Raw genomic sequence first — 17,112 nt, 5'->3', positions numbered from 1 at the left:
TGTACCGATTTCATTCTCATAGTAAGGGGAAAAATATATTATCTTGCGAAAAACATGCATTTTGTTTTGTGACATAATACAGGGCACTTTGAAAGGAATGATTTTTATTTATATGTACTTACAGTGTTAAAACAAGGTGTAGCTTCACTTAAACATGATGTAACTGTTGAAATTTAATCAGCAGTTGTTAATATGAAGCCAGCAAGTCATGAACACTCAGTGTGAACTTATTGGGTGTTCGACACAGGTCAAGCTCCTGCCTGAATGCTGCAGCAACTAAACACGATAGAATACATTTACGCGCTCTGCACCATACAATTGGTTGGCCAGTGTTGATTCTCGGTCCGTTTTCGCCGTAGACTTCCGAAATCTACACTGAAAATAAAAAATCTCTATTTCTTTCCACATCAGCGTCAGACTTTGGTCCGTCAGACGATTTACCCTTATAAAGGTAGATGTTATATACAGAACAATATATATATACTAAACAATATATACAGTAAACAGTATATACAGAATAATATCCTGTACCTGAAAAGATGATAAGCAATTGTTAAGTACCGCCACATATATTCTCAGGAAAAAATTATAGAACTAGAATGGTTTTACAAGGAAAGGCCACAAATTAAGTGTAAGATCGAAATCTTAGACTACAGCAATCATTTCTGTGTTAAACTAGTGTAGTTTTATTAAGAAAGTGTACAAATATATATATATGAGGGCTGGTCGGAAAGTAACCTCTGATTGGTTAAGAAAGAAGCACCAGAGTAAATAAGAATAATTTATTATATACATCTGAAAACTACTTCGTTGCTCTATTTTGCAACATAGTTTCCATAAACATTTAAGTACTTATCATATCTCTGCACAAGCTTAGAAATTCCATCATCATAAAAATCTCCCGCCTGTGACCGCATCTTTCAGCTCCGCATCACCAAAGTACTGAGATCACGTAACACAGTCCTGGAAATTTGTGAAAATTCATCGGAAAGCTCCGGGATTGTGAAACGTCGATTTTCATGAACTTTTCCATCAATTTTCTGAATGAGTTCATCAGTGACCAATGATGGCCTGCCACTGCTTTCTTCGTCATGAATGTTTGTTCGTCCTCTTTTAAATGAACGAACCCATTGATGAACAACTCCTTCACTCATCGCACTTGGTCCATACACGACACAAAGTTCCCGATGAATAGCTGTTACCGATATTGTTTTGCCGTAAGGAAACATGTAACAGCTCGCATTTTGCACTTGGCGGAGTTTTCTATTGCAGCACACATTTTGAGACGCTACAAAATGAAACTAGGAATCAGACAACCTTCACTCTACCACGGCTTGATGCAGACTGATCTACTGCGCACGTCTGTGCAAAAATGGTAGCGCTGCCCCCTCTACTTCACGCACAGTGACCAATCGGAGGTTACTTTCTGAAACGCGCTTCTTGTGTATATATACGAATATATTGTACTGTTTTATGAATAGACTTGTAATCCATCCTCTAACATTTTTGGGTTTCACATTTGGAGTACTAGTTCTCTTATGAAGATTTTCGGGAGCAAGGTTTCTTACATGTATTTAGCATCGAATACATTTTCTTACAAGGTACAGGTTGAATTGAATTATTACGTTCTCCAGAAAAGTAGCATCACAATAGTGTGTTCTAAATATCCACTAAGTAGATGATGATGTCTATTCTATTCTATTACGACCTAAAATCAAATACAGGAAGAAATTAGAGAACATGTTCATGTAATATCAAAGCTGATTCTTCCCATTCAGATCCTAACGTGTTCAGAGTAGGGATGGACAAAACTTTTTTGTAAAAACCGAAAACCGGTTTCTAGAAAACCAGAAATCCGGGGAAAAACATTTCGGTTTTTCTCCAAAACCGATTCGTTTTTTACAGAAACCGGTTTCAGTTTGCTGTAAAAACCAATACGGTTTTCACCGAACACAAAATTATTTCTGTAGAAACGAAATGGTTTCCGGAGAAGGAAACTTTATTCTGGTTAGTACGGGTAATAGAACCAGTATTGGAAAAACAAACTGGTTTCGATTAAAAACTAAACCGATTTCGGTAAAAAAAAAAAAAAAAAAAAGGTTTGGAGAAAACCGATAACCGTTTTCCGAAAAAACTGTTTTTTTTTTAATTTTCAGAAACAGGTTTCGATTTTCCTGAAAACCGGAAACCGAAAAGACGGTTTTTGTGCCCACCACTAGTCCAGAGCTGTTTCTTCCTCTAATTCTGTCGCTATTTGTCTGAATTCATCTAATCACTCTTATCGTTTAACCTGCCGGTCATAAGTACGGACATTAAAATAAAGCGTTAGTTTTAAAGTTTTTGTTAATTTTTATATTTCGTGTACTGATTTCTTTATTCTGTGATATGTATTGCTTCATTCATAAAATAATTTATCAGTTTTTCTTTATATATAGACTACATCGAGGGAAGCTACCTGGGCTTTCATCCAGATGATAAAAAATAAGTTTTGCCGTACTTCGTCAAAATTACAGTACCTTCCAGTGCAACCGTGTGATGCTGCTTTAAGTAATGGGTAAGGGATTAAAAGAATTTTAATAATACTACTGTTTCTAGCATACCTAAATACGGTAACTTGGTTTTTCTTGTAACGATTTCAGACTTCTTCCCTCTTAGAAAGAAATGATTGTATAGTTTATTTTGTTGTATAGTTAATAATCAAAAGAATGATCAAAGAGTACCTAAACCTTAACGATGGAGTACCAGTTGAAAATTTGAGTATTCTGTTTCAGCTGTTTGAAATTAGATGTAATTCATTCTTAGAACAAACAAATATATGCTTATTAATCAGCAAGTTTATGCTACTCTGTATTTTCAACTTACTGCTATTTAGGTTGCATTATTTATGTTCCTAATTTGGATTTGTTTCTACTTTCTTCTTCAATATTTTGTAAACCATAACAGTTAAAATTCCAAGTCACTGAAAAACATTTTCATTTTCCTTTGAAATACTTACGTAGGCTTAATATAGTTTAAATCATTTCTTAAAACAAAGTAAGAACCTACTAAAAAAAAAAAAAAAAAAAAAAAAAAAAAAAAAAAACATCATACCGTACATCTGTGTAAAAAGATTATAACGTACTGTTTCAAGGCTTCACTTGCCTCGTTTTCAATGTAACTTTCCGCACTGCTAAACGTATGATATGTTAATGCAAATAAATCATTATGCAAATTCAACCCACGCTTCCAAATATGTTTGCTCAAAATTACTGATAGTTCTTGAAACACCGTTACTGTGCAGAGAAGTGATTCACAAATGACTGATATACTGGAAAAGTGTTCCAGTTATACTTGAAATTATTGAAGTCATGTTCTTATAAGGGTGTAGGTTAAGATGGTTTTGTGTTTCTAAAACTTAACTCAGTAAATATATATATACAGGGTGGCTGAAAAGTAACTAGGTATTAAAAAACTGTTATAAACTCAGCAATATTGATTTTGATTTATTAGAGAAATATGTGAATGTCCTTCGTTAGATAAGAAATCAAAGGAATATTTAGATCGCAATATAAACATCTGTTGTTAACCAGTTTTCTCAAACGGCCAGGGATACAATTTTTACTTTTCTGAAGGAATTCAGGAGGGATGTTAACAATAACCTCTTGAATCCCTGTCTCCAATTCCTTCACTGTACGAGGTTTTGACCTTTACGAGGCCTGTCTAAAAAGTATCCGACCTTAATTTTTTCCACGCAAAGTAGTGACTCTCAGGCGGCGCCACCGTGCACGGTGGAAGGAGGAACCTTAGTGCGCATGCTTGAATTTTTTCACCGCGTTCGCGTGTGCCAGTCGTGAGCTGGTGGTCGCGAAGTGAGGTGCTGTTGGTAGTGTTCGTCGGATTTAGTGTTTCTCGCAAGATGACTGAACGAATTGAGCAAAGATACTGCATCAAATTCTGTCAAAGGCTGGGTGATTCTCAAAGCCAAACAATTCGTAAGATTCAGCAGGTGTTTGGAGAAGATGCGATGGGTGTAACACAAATTAAACAATGGTTCAACCGATTCAAAGATGGCCGCACATCAGTCGAGAGTGAGCAGCGTAGCGGCAGGCCCCAAACTGCTCGGAATGCAGCTGTTGTTGAGCGGGTGCGAAATTTGGTGATGGCAGATCGCCGTTTGACAGTGCGGGAGATTGCAGAAGATGTTGGAGTGAGTAAAGATTCTGCACATGCAATTTTGCGGGACGATTTGAACATGAAACGAGTGGCTGCTAAATTTGTACCCAAGTTGTTGTCTCAGGAACAAAAAGACACCCGTTTTGACGTTGCACAGGACCTTCTGGACACCACCAACACTGATCCTGAGTATCTGAATTCCGTGATAACTGGAGATGAGTCATGGGTGTACGGGTACGACCCAGAAACAAAACAACAACAATCGTCTCAATGGAAGCATCCCGATTCTCCAAGGCCGAAGAAAGCGCGGCAGGTGCGAAGCAAAATCAAGGTGTTGCTGACTGTTTTCTTCGATGCCCGTGGAATTGTGCATCACGAGTACGCTCCGGAAGGACAAACGGTGACAAAGGAGTACTATCAAGATGTTCTCAGGCGACTCCGTGACGCAGTCCGGCGCAAAAGACCAGACATGTGGACAGCGAAGAGATGGCACGTCCATCATGACAACACCCCAGCACATTCATCCCAATTGATCCACACGTTCTTAGCCAAACATGGAATTACAACCGTTCGCCAACCTCCCTACTCTCCAGACCTGGCTCCTTGTGACTTCTGGTTGTTTCCAAAATTGAAGACGCCTCTGAAGGGATCCCGTTTTGAGAGTAGAGAAGACATAATGCGGAACACGACGACGGAGCTGAACAACATTCCAAAAGAAGACTTCCAGCGGTGTTTCCAGCAGTGGGAGGATCGGTGGGCTAAGTGTGTGGAAGCACAAGGGGCCTACTTTGAAGGGGATTAGGGTCCCAAATCTGTCAGGTATTTGCAACTATTTTTCTGGCCAAAGGTCGGATACTTTTTAGACAGCCCTCGTACACCTCATCCTTAGTGTAGCCTCCACAAGAAATAAAATCACACGGAGTGAGATCTGGACTTCTTGCTGGCCATTTCATGAGGTCTACACCGCCCAAGCCAACGTTCAGCAAACTTCTTGTCCAACCACTCGTCAAAAATTACTGCGAAGTGGCGTGATGCACCCTCCTGCATGAAAATGAAGTCCTCAGTGTTTTCCCATTCCAATACTGTAGTGCACTTGTAATCTTAAAGTAAAAGTCGACATTCATGGTATTACGCAGAAGATTTGGGACTGTTTTGCATAATCTCAACAGTCATTTAGGAATCATTATCGCTTGATCTCCAGTAATGGGAGTTATGGCAATTGATAAAACCCCGAACATGGAATTCGGTCCGATCCAGTCCTCAACAAAATATTTTCAAACAGTTGTAGCCAATGTTCGTGACAAGCTAGCATATGATCCCCTAATTCCATCCTTCGGTTACTTTCACTCTTTTACATAATGGAGTTTCCATGGGCAAGAATTGAGTTCTTCATGCAAAACCATATGTATTGCATGCCTTGATAATCCACTACGTATTGATTTTCTCGGGCTACGAGTGAACATTTCTTGAACTCTTGCCACTTTTCCTCCGACCACAATGTAGATGGACGACCACTTCTTCTTACATTTACAGTGCCTGTGGTCATTAACTTTGTATGACAGTTCTGTATTGTCTCTGGATGAACTGTAACATTCACCCAGTCACTGTACACCACAATCTCTATACTAAAATGATTGATTTCCGCACTTACTAACGAGCAGCAATCATAAATAAATAAGTGCTCCACCGTGTTCGTTTACACGATGCGTGCTGCTTCCAGTGGTCGACGATTGAACTAAATGAAGCACGCAATTTGAAATCTTAATAAATACTTTATATTATAGCACTGTTTTCAATATGATATCATAATTTCTATAGAGTACGTAAAAATACCGTGTTATTTTTCACCCACCCAGTATACTCTTGTTGGGAGAAAAAAACTGTCACTTACCTCTTTGAAATTACCTATAGATGGAACTAATTAAACAAATATGAGTCTTCCTAGGCCAATCTAGCTTTTATTTCAAGCCAAAGTGTTAAAAATTTCTGCATACAGTTGTGAAAATCTAGCCTTTCAAAGATAAGCTATATAAGTATGCTTTGGTTATTTTAATATTTTAACGGAGCATTCGTGATAACTATATTTTCACGTACTAATAATTCTAATGTTAAGAATTTCATGCAGACATTATTAATATACAATATCAGCGAGTTTTTACCACCTTTTCCATTAGGAAATTGGACAAATAAGTCACTGCTGCAATCAGCCAAATAGGAACAGGTAATAAAAACAAACTTCACACCTCACATTAGACATGGGCATACACGCGATCAAACTGATTGTGAAGATAAAGTATTTCGCAGAACTTCTCCAAACTTACAAAATTCTCAGAATCTGTAAAGTAAGTAGTGGGTTTCTGAACACAACGTATTGCGTGAACCCTATAAATCACTCTCATGTTTTTTCCGTGCATATGATAATCCTTCGCACCTAGGAAGACCAAGTAGAACCAAGTAGACTCTTTGTCAAGAGAATCCATTAGATCCAATTAGACGTAAAAGTGAGATTTAAATATATATCTTATAAATATCGAGTATACGTGATTACACTTATATTTAAATAGTGTATATATTGTAGGGAAATCCAAGACTCGGATGCTGGCTTTAACAGAGGTGATGATGACGTTGTGAATGATCTGGACCTATCTGTACGAACTGTTTTGCATGGGTCTAGAATCAATCTTGAACAAAATCCTCAAAAAGAGCTTCAGAGCATAATTATGCATTTAGAAGAAGAAGATAGGTAAGCAACTATATATATACTAGCTGTATGTGGTAAGTTCCCCATAGTACACCTGCTCCAACAGCTCGTGTTGATCCTTTTAATTCTTTCTTTCTATTTTGTCTATCATCTTTTCCCATAATCCATGTATTACAAGTCCACTAGACCAATTCATCAACTTCTCCTTCCCATGTTTCTTAATCCACTGGGCTTTTTTCCACTTCCTTATCACACTCCTTTTCTCCCTTCCTAATCATTTTATTCCTTCCCAATCTATCTCATGTCCCGTTTCTTTAATATGTTTATATATTGTGTTCTCTCTTTTTAGTCTAGCATCATCGTTATGTTGTTTTATCCTTTGTTCTAATCTCTTTCCTGTTTCCCCTATGTACTTCATATCGCACTCTTTACAATTAACCTGGTACACTACTTTTTCCTCTTCTGATCTTATCTCCTTTCATTTCTTCTTTCTTTTCTCTCTCACTGTCTATTATCCGCTTTCCTCCTTTCCTGTATGTTTTAATCCCTTCCTTCCTCAACAGGTTCTTCAGGATCTGTGTTTTCTCTCGTAAACTTTCAATACCAAACCATCCTTTTCCTTCTTTTTCTGCTTCCTCTTTTCTTTCTCTCTTTCTTTCTTCTAAATCTTCTCTTCTTCATCCGTTCCATAAAAAATAAATTTACTTTTTAGAGCCAATTAAAAGTTTACGTTTTGTAAAGAGAAAGTAGGCGTGTCTTGCATTCACATTGTCTATAAGCTGTCAAAATTGGGTATTTCTCATAATGAGTCTGAGGAAGGCTATGATACATAGCCGAAACTGTAACACAAATATATAATCTTAAAATATATATACTGCTTTGGTCAGTTGGAGTTTTATTAGTAATCTTAAATTTTCCAAAGCTACAATGAATAATTTCCAAGATGAATGTTCTGTACTACACATTTAACGAGGGTAATAAAATTAGATGGAACATTGAGTTTTTAAAATTTATTTATTTGACATTTCGTGGCATATTATGTTATTTTTTTTTATTTTATGAATTTGTTTCACCTTTCTATTATTATGTCTTGTAATTTGAAATAAAAATAATGGGAAATATAAATTAATAAACGACGTAATAGTCGATGGAAAAGAAGAACCTCAAAATATTCATTCATAAACATAGTATTTATGCACCACAAATCCATATAGGTCAACTCTCAATTTCACACGTTACCCTCGTAGCTCCTGGAGGACTAGTTGTTTTAGAATGAAAGTGATTAATTATTTACTTCTGATATTCTATAGCCGATGGTTAAGAAAATAAAGTATGTTTATTATAAATTCAATTTTAGGCAACTTCAAGAAGAAATTAACCAGTTGTATGGAGAAGAAGAGAATGCAGCCCAACTTGTTAAAGGTGATCGGAGACTTGAGGAATGTTTGCAGGAACATCGGACTCACATTCGAGCGCAGATTCATCGGTTAAAACTGCTGAAGGTAATATGATTAATTGTTTCTTTGTAATTAAGCATCCCTATTCAGCATCGAGGCTATATGAGAGACGGTGTAAAGATGGAATCTGAAACATCTTTATGCGTTCAGTGCTGTCCGAACGGAACTACGTGCACCAGTAGCGTAGAGTGCTATAAGACATTGAGATTCTCTCTACCCTTTCAAATTAAAAGAACATTCTTTTAGAATTTCCTTATTAATAAGAGCCAATATACATTTCATGTTGTAAAGAAATAATGGAGTCGATGATGGCTTGGTTAATAGCAATAATTGTAGAATTAAATTTCTAAATAATTTTATTTTTCAAAACTGGGGAAGAAAAGTTCCCGTCAGACAAGCTACAGAGAGACATCAAGAAATATACAGGGCCCCCAGCTGTCCTATTTTCCTATTTTTTCCTATATTTTGGAATTGTGTATATTTGTCCTATATTTTAATCTTGTATTATATTTCCTAAATTTTTAGTGATTGAATTATTAAAAATATAAACTAAGGACAGTTACAGTGATGATTTAAAGTGCTACATATTAGCAATATGCTAAATAAGTCAGCATTTTTTTAGAACTAGCCACTAATCCTCATTATTATTTTTTCTTTTTAATGTGCTCTTTCCTATCCTTCTATGTCCACTTTTTTTCTGTGCTTCCTATGTGCTTATTCTTCCCCAATGAAGCTTAGCTGAGGAACCTTACCATGCTCCAGTCTCGTATAACGCAAGCTGTGTTAGCATTTTCTTTCAGCAGTGTATGCAGCAGTATTGGCTAGGCATTCAGGTGTGTTGGTATTCACCAAAATATCCCAACGTCTTCCAATATTACTGTACATAATATGCAGGGTTCCCACGCGTCCTAAAAACCTAGAAATAAAAGTTTCGTGGAAACACCCTTAAAAAGTCATGAAAAGCAGAAAAATGCTGAAAATACTGGAAATTATGTATGCAGTGGAAATGTCCTGAAATTTATGTTGTATAACTGTTGTTAGAAATGTACACTATGTGATCAAAAGTATCCGGACACCTGGCTGAAAATGACTTACAAGTTCGTGGCGCCCTCCATCGGTACTGCTGGAATTCAATATAGTGTTGGCCCACCCTTAGCCTTAATGACAGCTTCCACTCTCGCAGGCATACTTTCAATCAGGTGCTGGAAGATTTCTTGGGAAATGGCTGCCCATTCTTCACGGAGTGCTGAACTGAGGAGAGGTATCGTTCCAAAACATCCCAAAGGTGTTCTATAGGATCCAAGTCAGAACTCTGTGCAGGCCAGTCCATTACAGGGATGTTATGGTCGTGTAACCAGTCCGCCACAGGCCGTGCAGTATGAACAGGTGCTCGATCGTGTTGAAAGATGCAATCGCCATCCCCGAAGTGTTCTTCAACAGTGGGAAGCAAGAAGGTGCTTCAAACATCATTGTAGGCCTGCGCTGTGAGAGTGCCACGCAAAACAACAAGAGGTGCAAGCCCCCTCCAAGAAAAACACGACCACACCATAACACCACCACCTCCGAATTTTACTGTTGGCACTACACACGCTGACAGATGACGTTCACCGGGCATTCGCTATACCCACACCCTGCCATCGGATCGCCACATTGTGTGCCGTGATTCGTCAGTCCACACAACGTTTTTACACTGTTCAATCGTCCAATGTTTACGCTCCTTACACCAAGCGAGGCGTCGTTTGGCATTTACCTGCGTGATGTATGGCTTATGAGCATCCGCTCGACCATGAAATCCAAGTTTTCTCACCTCATTCCTAACTGTCATAGTACTTGGAATGGATCCTGATGCAGTTTGGAATTCCTGTGTGATGGTCTGGATAGATATCTGCCTATTACACTTTATGACTCTCTTCAGCTGTCGGCGGTCTCTGTCAGTCAACAGACAAGGTCGACCTGTACGCTTTTGTGCTGTACGTGTCCCTTCACGTTTCCACTTCACTTTCACATCAGACACAGTAGACCTAGGGATGTTTAGGAATGTGGAAATCTAGCGTACAGACTTCTGACACAAGTGACATCCAATCACCTGACCAGGTTCGAAGTCCGTGAGTTCCGCGGAGCGCCCCATTCTGCTTTCTCCCGATGTCTAATGACTACTGAGGTCGCTGATAATGAATACCTAGCAGTAGGTGGCAGCACAATGCACCTAATATGAAAAACGTATGTTTTCGGGGTGTCCGGATACTTTTGATCACATAGTGTATATATAATTCTCAGGGCTATGAAGAATGAAATGCTGTTACATTATTTATTTTACAGGGAAATACGTTAATCAAATAATTCAATGTTTATTTAGATTCAAATATTTCATTACACAGTTATTTTGTATAATAAACGTTGCTTTGTTCAGTGATTTTTATTTATTTATTTAATTTTTTATTTTTTTTTCTTTTTTATTTTTTTAAAGTTCAAGTTTAGATAGCAAAGGTAATATGAACCAGTTAGCATATCAAGTCATTTATATCAATCAGTTTTTTTTTCTTCAAAACAATGCAGCAGGTCTATTAAGATTAAAAAGGGGGGATTTAGGATTTGGATTTCTGGGCTTTCGGCATCTAAGGCCATTTAGCCCTTCACGATTTGAGGGATGACGTCCCTCGGCGAGCACACAATCCGGGGAAAGGGAAGGAATAAAGGATTGGGAAAGGAAGGAAGCGGCCTGGGACCTATAAGTTAGGTACCATCCCGGCATTTGCCTGGTGTGAATGAGGAAAACCCAGGAAAACCTCATTCAGGGTGGCTGGCCTGAAAAAGCTGTTACACTTTTTCGACCGAGTGACCCCACCGGGAATCGAACCCGGGACCGCTCGCACCGAAGGCGAGAGCGTTAGCGACTACGCTACGCGGGGCCACCTAAGATTAAAAAGCAAAAGGTTATATATATATATATATATATATATATATATATATATATATATATATATATATATATATATATATATATATATATATATATATATATATATATATTCTTATTCTGTATTAATCTAAATCTTGTTTTCAGTTGCCAATTGGGGTGAAGGGTGACCTTTTCTTAACAATACATTTTTTTCTGTGCCTCAGAGCATAATATTCTATTGTATTAACCAAATTGTCCTATTTTATAAACCAAACTGTCCTATATTTTTTCAATGTCCTGCTGGGAGGCCTGAATATATCTCAACATGGCAGAAACAATTTGATTAAGCTCTCACTTGAAAATAGCGCACATGCGGCTGTGGGCTTCTCATTTGCCGAAAAAACCTGGTAAAGAGACATTTAAAAAATGTTTCAGCAGCAGTGATACCATACTTAACACAATTATACTATTTTAAATCCAGTATACTTTTCACTCTTCCTTTTAGATATTCAGTCATATTTGAAGGAGGAGAATTAAAAAAAATAGAAGGAAACAAAAACCTAAAGTAATAACTGCTTGCTGAAACTTGTATGGATACCAGTAATTCATATAAATCTTCCATGATCTAGGTTTGGCTTCTTTTTAGTCGCAATACGAGAGTGTTTCAACAGTACGAAAGGCAAAACTGAGCGCGGAAGGTTTTGTAATCTGCTGTGTTGTTATTTTTAAAATCGTTAGTTAAATTTGTGTGTATTTGAGTGTGTGTATGTGTTAATTATGTATTATGTGCAAACCAAATGATTAGGTATAGACTATTGCACTAGTTGTTATTAAATTACATGTCTAAGCTGTCGTATACTAATTTCTGAGTTGACTTTTCGAATCATGGATCATGCAAATGCTTCTAATAGGGAATCGCATATTCGTATTTACTTTACAAAGGCAAAGAAGTAGGAAGATAATGAATAGGAAGGAAAGTATTAATTCAATTTAATAAATTTGTGTATATACTAGGATTCATCAGAATAAATTAATATTGATATACCGGTTTGATCTAGCCGGTAAGGATTTTATTGATCAAAATTAGATCTCCATATGTTATATGCAGTAGTGTAACCTCGCAAGAAACAATTTTAACAAAATTTTGTTAGTCTCGAGTTTCACATTCCTTTCCAATATTGACGCTATATGGGACGTGGACTTATAGCTTAATGTTGATGCCGAACCAGATGTATTCATACGGGAATTAAATCTAATGCTCGTAAATTGAATTGAATCGAATTAACTTTAGCGTCCTGTTCAGCAGCTAGTCATATGAGGCGTGGACGTACAGCTTAACGTGGGATTCGAACCACATGAGCTCCCGCCGGGAATCGAACCCAGGTCTCGCACGCCAGAAGCGCGTATGCTATCCACATAGCACGAGAGAGTTCCCCAATGCTCCTGTAACAAAGGCGAAAATGGTAAGCACCACTGTTGACTATGTCACGAATGAACTCATGCTGATGAAATTATTACCTTTAATTCAACCTTGCTATTGTTGGGACTATCTATGGCCTACATTAATTAAAGACCATCTACTATCGCATAAAGTATAAGGAGCATTAACACTCTCAAGTGCTTAAACTAATTTTATGAAATGGTGAGTTACGATTTTTGACTGTAATGACTGTTTTGGAAAATCTATGTTTAAAGTTGTAAATAATGTACGATTTAAAGAAAATGAGCAGTTACTGAGAAGGATCGTAGCATGCGCATATATATATATATAATATGAACATGTAAAAAGTTTCAAGATATTAACATGGAAGTGCTTCCAGAAATGTTGATTAATACAAAGCTCTTTCAGTTCTATTCACTCAGATGTTTTCATCAGGAAGTAAAAACCTCAAGGTCAATCATTGGTTAGGTCGGACGTCGATACCATATATTTTGCACTATTTGTCTGCTCTTTCTAATAATATATTATATAATACTTAATTTTCATACATGTGGATTTTGAGGTTACAAGGGACGTTAAAGTACCTCAATATTGATAAGAGATTTTAAACTGCAAAAATTCAAAAATAAATAAGTAAAATAAACATGTTAAACCGAAAAGTCTAAAACTATTACGGGAAACTAAATGGGTGCTTTTGTAGTAAATATTTAGTAAGAACCGTGGTGGGTCAATAGCAGAGCGCTTACCTCTGATACGTAGGATCCCTTGTTCGACCCCAGATCACATCAAGTTGGCTTTGTGGTAGACAAACACGGTGTATGGTTTTCTTGAGGTTCTTCCGTTTCCTGCCACTTTTGTCATTCCATCATTATCATCCAACTCATAATCGGAGAGAAAGAGAGAGAGCTCAGTGTCTCACGATAATCACTTACGCTGATTATGAGTCGAATATATATAGAGTTGTGAATTGAATTCTAACTCTAATAATTGAAGTTTACAAGGAGAAGAAACAAAACTGTCTACCCCTTGTGAATCTTAACGCTACGCTCCTGACATGCACCAAAGACGCGCACGCTAGTCATTAGACTAACATGGAGTGCCTCTGAGTGTACTTGTTTGGGATGTTGCTCAAGGAGCCCAATTCTCTTGAAGAGCAATACCTCGTATTGGTTATATGATCTTCGTATTTAAAAAGTGTTAATTAAATTTCACATGTTTTGCAAAAGGAAAGGAATGTTTTTATACTAAACTATCGTATAATTGGTGGAATAAGAATGCAAAGAAGCAGGAGACCGCGAAGAAACCCACGGATACGATGTTGTCTATCACAACTTTGAAATAGGACCTAACACCGGAGATGAATGTTCTATCACTGAGCATCTATGCTCCCCAAGTACACCCACCTCAAACACGGCGATATTCACAAGGAAGCAATGGAATTCATTCTAAATTATTTGTCACAATGTCATTCTCATGTACGTACATCTAATAAATTAGAGCTGAAAACACAATTTGATTTTTTTTTTCAGTATTACTAGGTGCCATTTATGAGACAATTACAAATTAACTTGTCTTCTCGAGCTTCTTAGTTATTAAATCGCAACGCATGTCGAGAATGAAGTGCATGTGCCAAAATAATTGCATGTTACCCACTCTGAATTCTTTTATTGATTATTCGTTTTAATAAAAATATCTATGCGATCTTTAATGCGACATTTTCCTTCTCACATGTCCTTGGTCATTAATTTATTTTACAATTATTTATTTTTATTGATCATCCGTCTTCTTTAGCCTCAAGGGCATAAGCGTTGGATGGTAAATTAAAGATTTTGTTTTCCGTTGGGGTTCTCTCAGATAAAAACATGAGTAGTGGTTCGGATCCACTTTAACTGTACACCGTTTCATATAGCCTTGGTGCTGAAAAGGGGACGTTAAATTCCAATGAATCAAAATAATGTAGAAATGTATTGCCAGTTCTTGTCAGAAACTTTCAATACCTCAAAACTTGCATTATGTCAGTTTTCATCCCTTCAATTTGTATTGTTCATTAGACAAGCGATTACTGAAAATCAAACACAGTTAATTTGCATTAGTTGTGACTTCTTAAATAAACTCAAAAGCATTCAAATGTTTAAATTTGTCATCATTAATTGTTGAATAAAGGGACGCTCAGCATTATTATTTATAGAGTATAATATTAGCTATAGTACCATTTTCAGTGAAAAAAAGTTAGTAAATAAATAAATAAAGGAATTCACATTATAGTGTATGTGAAGTTTTATATCCTCTAATTATTTGAAAACAGAAGTGTAAAACATCAATTTCTGACTAAAAATTAGGAAAATAAGCAGAAAAATCTTTGTTAAGGGGGCAGACTACTGAATATTTTACAAAAGCTAACAATATTTCTTTTTGCCTAATTTTCGTAAGTGGAAAGAGATAAAATGTAACTTACCACAATAATAAATAATTTATTCTACACCCAAAATTAGGAATCGAAGCCATAGAAATTACAGTGTGGCCAGAATATGAATTACCCAAAAATCTAGATTAAAACGGCGATTAGAAAAATGAACTCAACGGTAATTGATGACTTATCATGTTGTCTTGGTTCCTTGTTAACTACTTTCTAAATAATATTTGTATTTATTTTGTAATAACTTATGTAATTTTAGTAATTTTCTGTTTATTACAAAATCAATACAAACATTATTTAAAAAGTAGTTAACAAGAAGCCAAGACAACATGATAAGTCATCAATTGCTATTGAGTTCATTTTTGTGGTCGCTGCCTTAACCTAAATTTTTGGGTAAATCATACTCTGGCCACTGTAATTTCTATGGATGACAACACTGATTATTCTTCCTATTCTTATTTTCGGGTGTAGAATAACATTATCTGTTATTGTGGTAAGTTACATTTCATTCTCTCTTTTCACTTACTGAAATCGGGCAAAAAGAAAAATTGTTAGCGTTTGTAAAATACTTAGTAGTCTGCCCCCTTAAGACGTCTCAAGTTGTTGTTTATTTATTTTTTTTCTTCTCATCATTTCTGTTTTGTACTATTGATTTCGAATCCAAGATAAATACTACGTTCGATATCTGAAGTTATAGGTAGTGAACATATATATGAATCATTTTGTATATATATATATATATATATATATATATATATATATATAACATTTACAATCCATATCCTTAGTATTTATAATTTCGGTTTCTTAAATCATAACTATGAATTAACTGTTACAAGTAGTATGTGCGTCACTGTGTTAAGTTTGTTTATCACAGTGAGGATAATTTCCAATTTAGTGGTCTACTCGCCACACTTCGTACACTGATAAGGCGTACTGCGGCCGTTCGGCCTATTCGATGGATCGGTTCCACCCAGCCCGTGGTTCCTCCATCTCGACAGTTTATTCTGATGCACGAGGTGCACCATCAAGATGTATCCCTCAACCATACTTCGCAAAATATGATGTAACCCTTATTCTCTCAGGGAGCAGGATACGCCCACTGCCCGGCCAGATCGAAATCCTGAGTGTCTGCCAGTAACCTGCTCATTGAGGCGGTCTTGCTAAGGAGTCAATTCCTCCCATGCTCTGCAGGCATGATACCCGAGTATTGTAAGGCAAGTTCACCTCCCGCTCATGCTCACCATTACCCAGAGTCCTGGAATAAGCACACACAGGCTACCAAATCCCACGGCTTGACCACAGCCCGGCAGAGTCCAACCCAATTCCGGGATCCTCAGGCATGCCCTGTCTACCTCTATCGTTCAATAGCTACCGCTTTCCGCATAGAGATAGCGTGCACACGTCAAGATATTTCCATATCTCATCCCGGATCCAATGGTACGTGATAAGTCACCATTTGAGTTTGATGCCAGCCCTTATCCTGTAGAATTTCCTCCCTTCTAATGGGAAACGTTGTCCAGATACCTAGGATAGGCACTCTTCCCCACTCACCGTTCGGTTCCCCTACAGGCAGAAATCTGACATTTCCCTCCCGGTAGGAATGTCTAAGCAATACAGGATTCAAGAGTTATTGTAATTTTGGGCCATGTCTCATTAGCCATACTTAACATACAGTGTACTGTCTTCCTAATATCGTATTGAAAAGCTAGGTGAGGATCCACTTCAATATCAGTGTCACTGTAATTGGTCGCGTGGTGATCATAGGGCATCAATTTTTAGGGTGACAAAAAATTGCTTGAAAACTACACATGAAGATTTACACTCGGCTATATCATTTCGTTCAGCCGAATGAGATCTATCGATTGATATATATATCTCAACGCTGTACGCTAATAAAAGAAATGTACAAGTGTAGTAGATTTCATGTAAATGAGCGTGAACTTAATACATTTTCAATTATGATTTTGACGTAAATTTTACGCACATTTTTCATTTTGAGTGTGAGTCAAACTAATAGCCTTTAAAACGTTGCTTTAATCAAAC

General features: G+C 36.9%; 1 protein-coding gene and 1 non-coding gene across 3 annotated transcripts in view; one reads left to right on the top strand and one right to left on the bottom strand.

Annotated features, from left to right (window-relative positions):
• LOC145673437 (dystrophin-like) overlaps positions 1-17,112 on the top strand; it is a 79,882-nt gene that overhangs the window by 46,903 nt on the left and 15,867 nt on the right. For both annotated transcript variants that reach the window (XM_081743140.1, XM_081743141.1), the window contains exons 8-10: positions 2,436-2,554; positions 6,731-6,895; positions 8,211-8,355. In XM_081743140.1, the coding sequence (XP_081599266.1) occupies positions 2,436-2,554; positions 6,731-6,895; positions 8,211-8,355 (429 nt within the window). The remainder of the gene's footprint in view (positions 1-2,435; positions 2,555-6,730; positions 6,896-8,210; positions 8,356-17,112) is intronic.
• On the bottom strand, positions 11,147-11,221 carry TRNAR-UCG (transfer RNA arginine (anticodon UCG)). The gene has a single exon. It is a non-coding gene; the product is annotated as a tRNA-Arg (tRNA).

The sequence above is a fragment of the Thermobia domestica genome, chromosome 16 (genome assembly GCF_964235325.1).
Source record: "Thermobia domestica chromosome 16, izTheDome1.hap1.1, whole genome shotgun sequence".
NCBI lineage: Eukaryota > Metazoa > Arthropoda > Insecta > Zygentoma > Lepismatidae > Thermobia > Thermobia domestica.
This window is presented reverse-complemented; position numbering and strand designations above follow the sequence as displayed.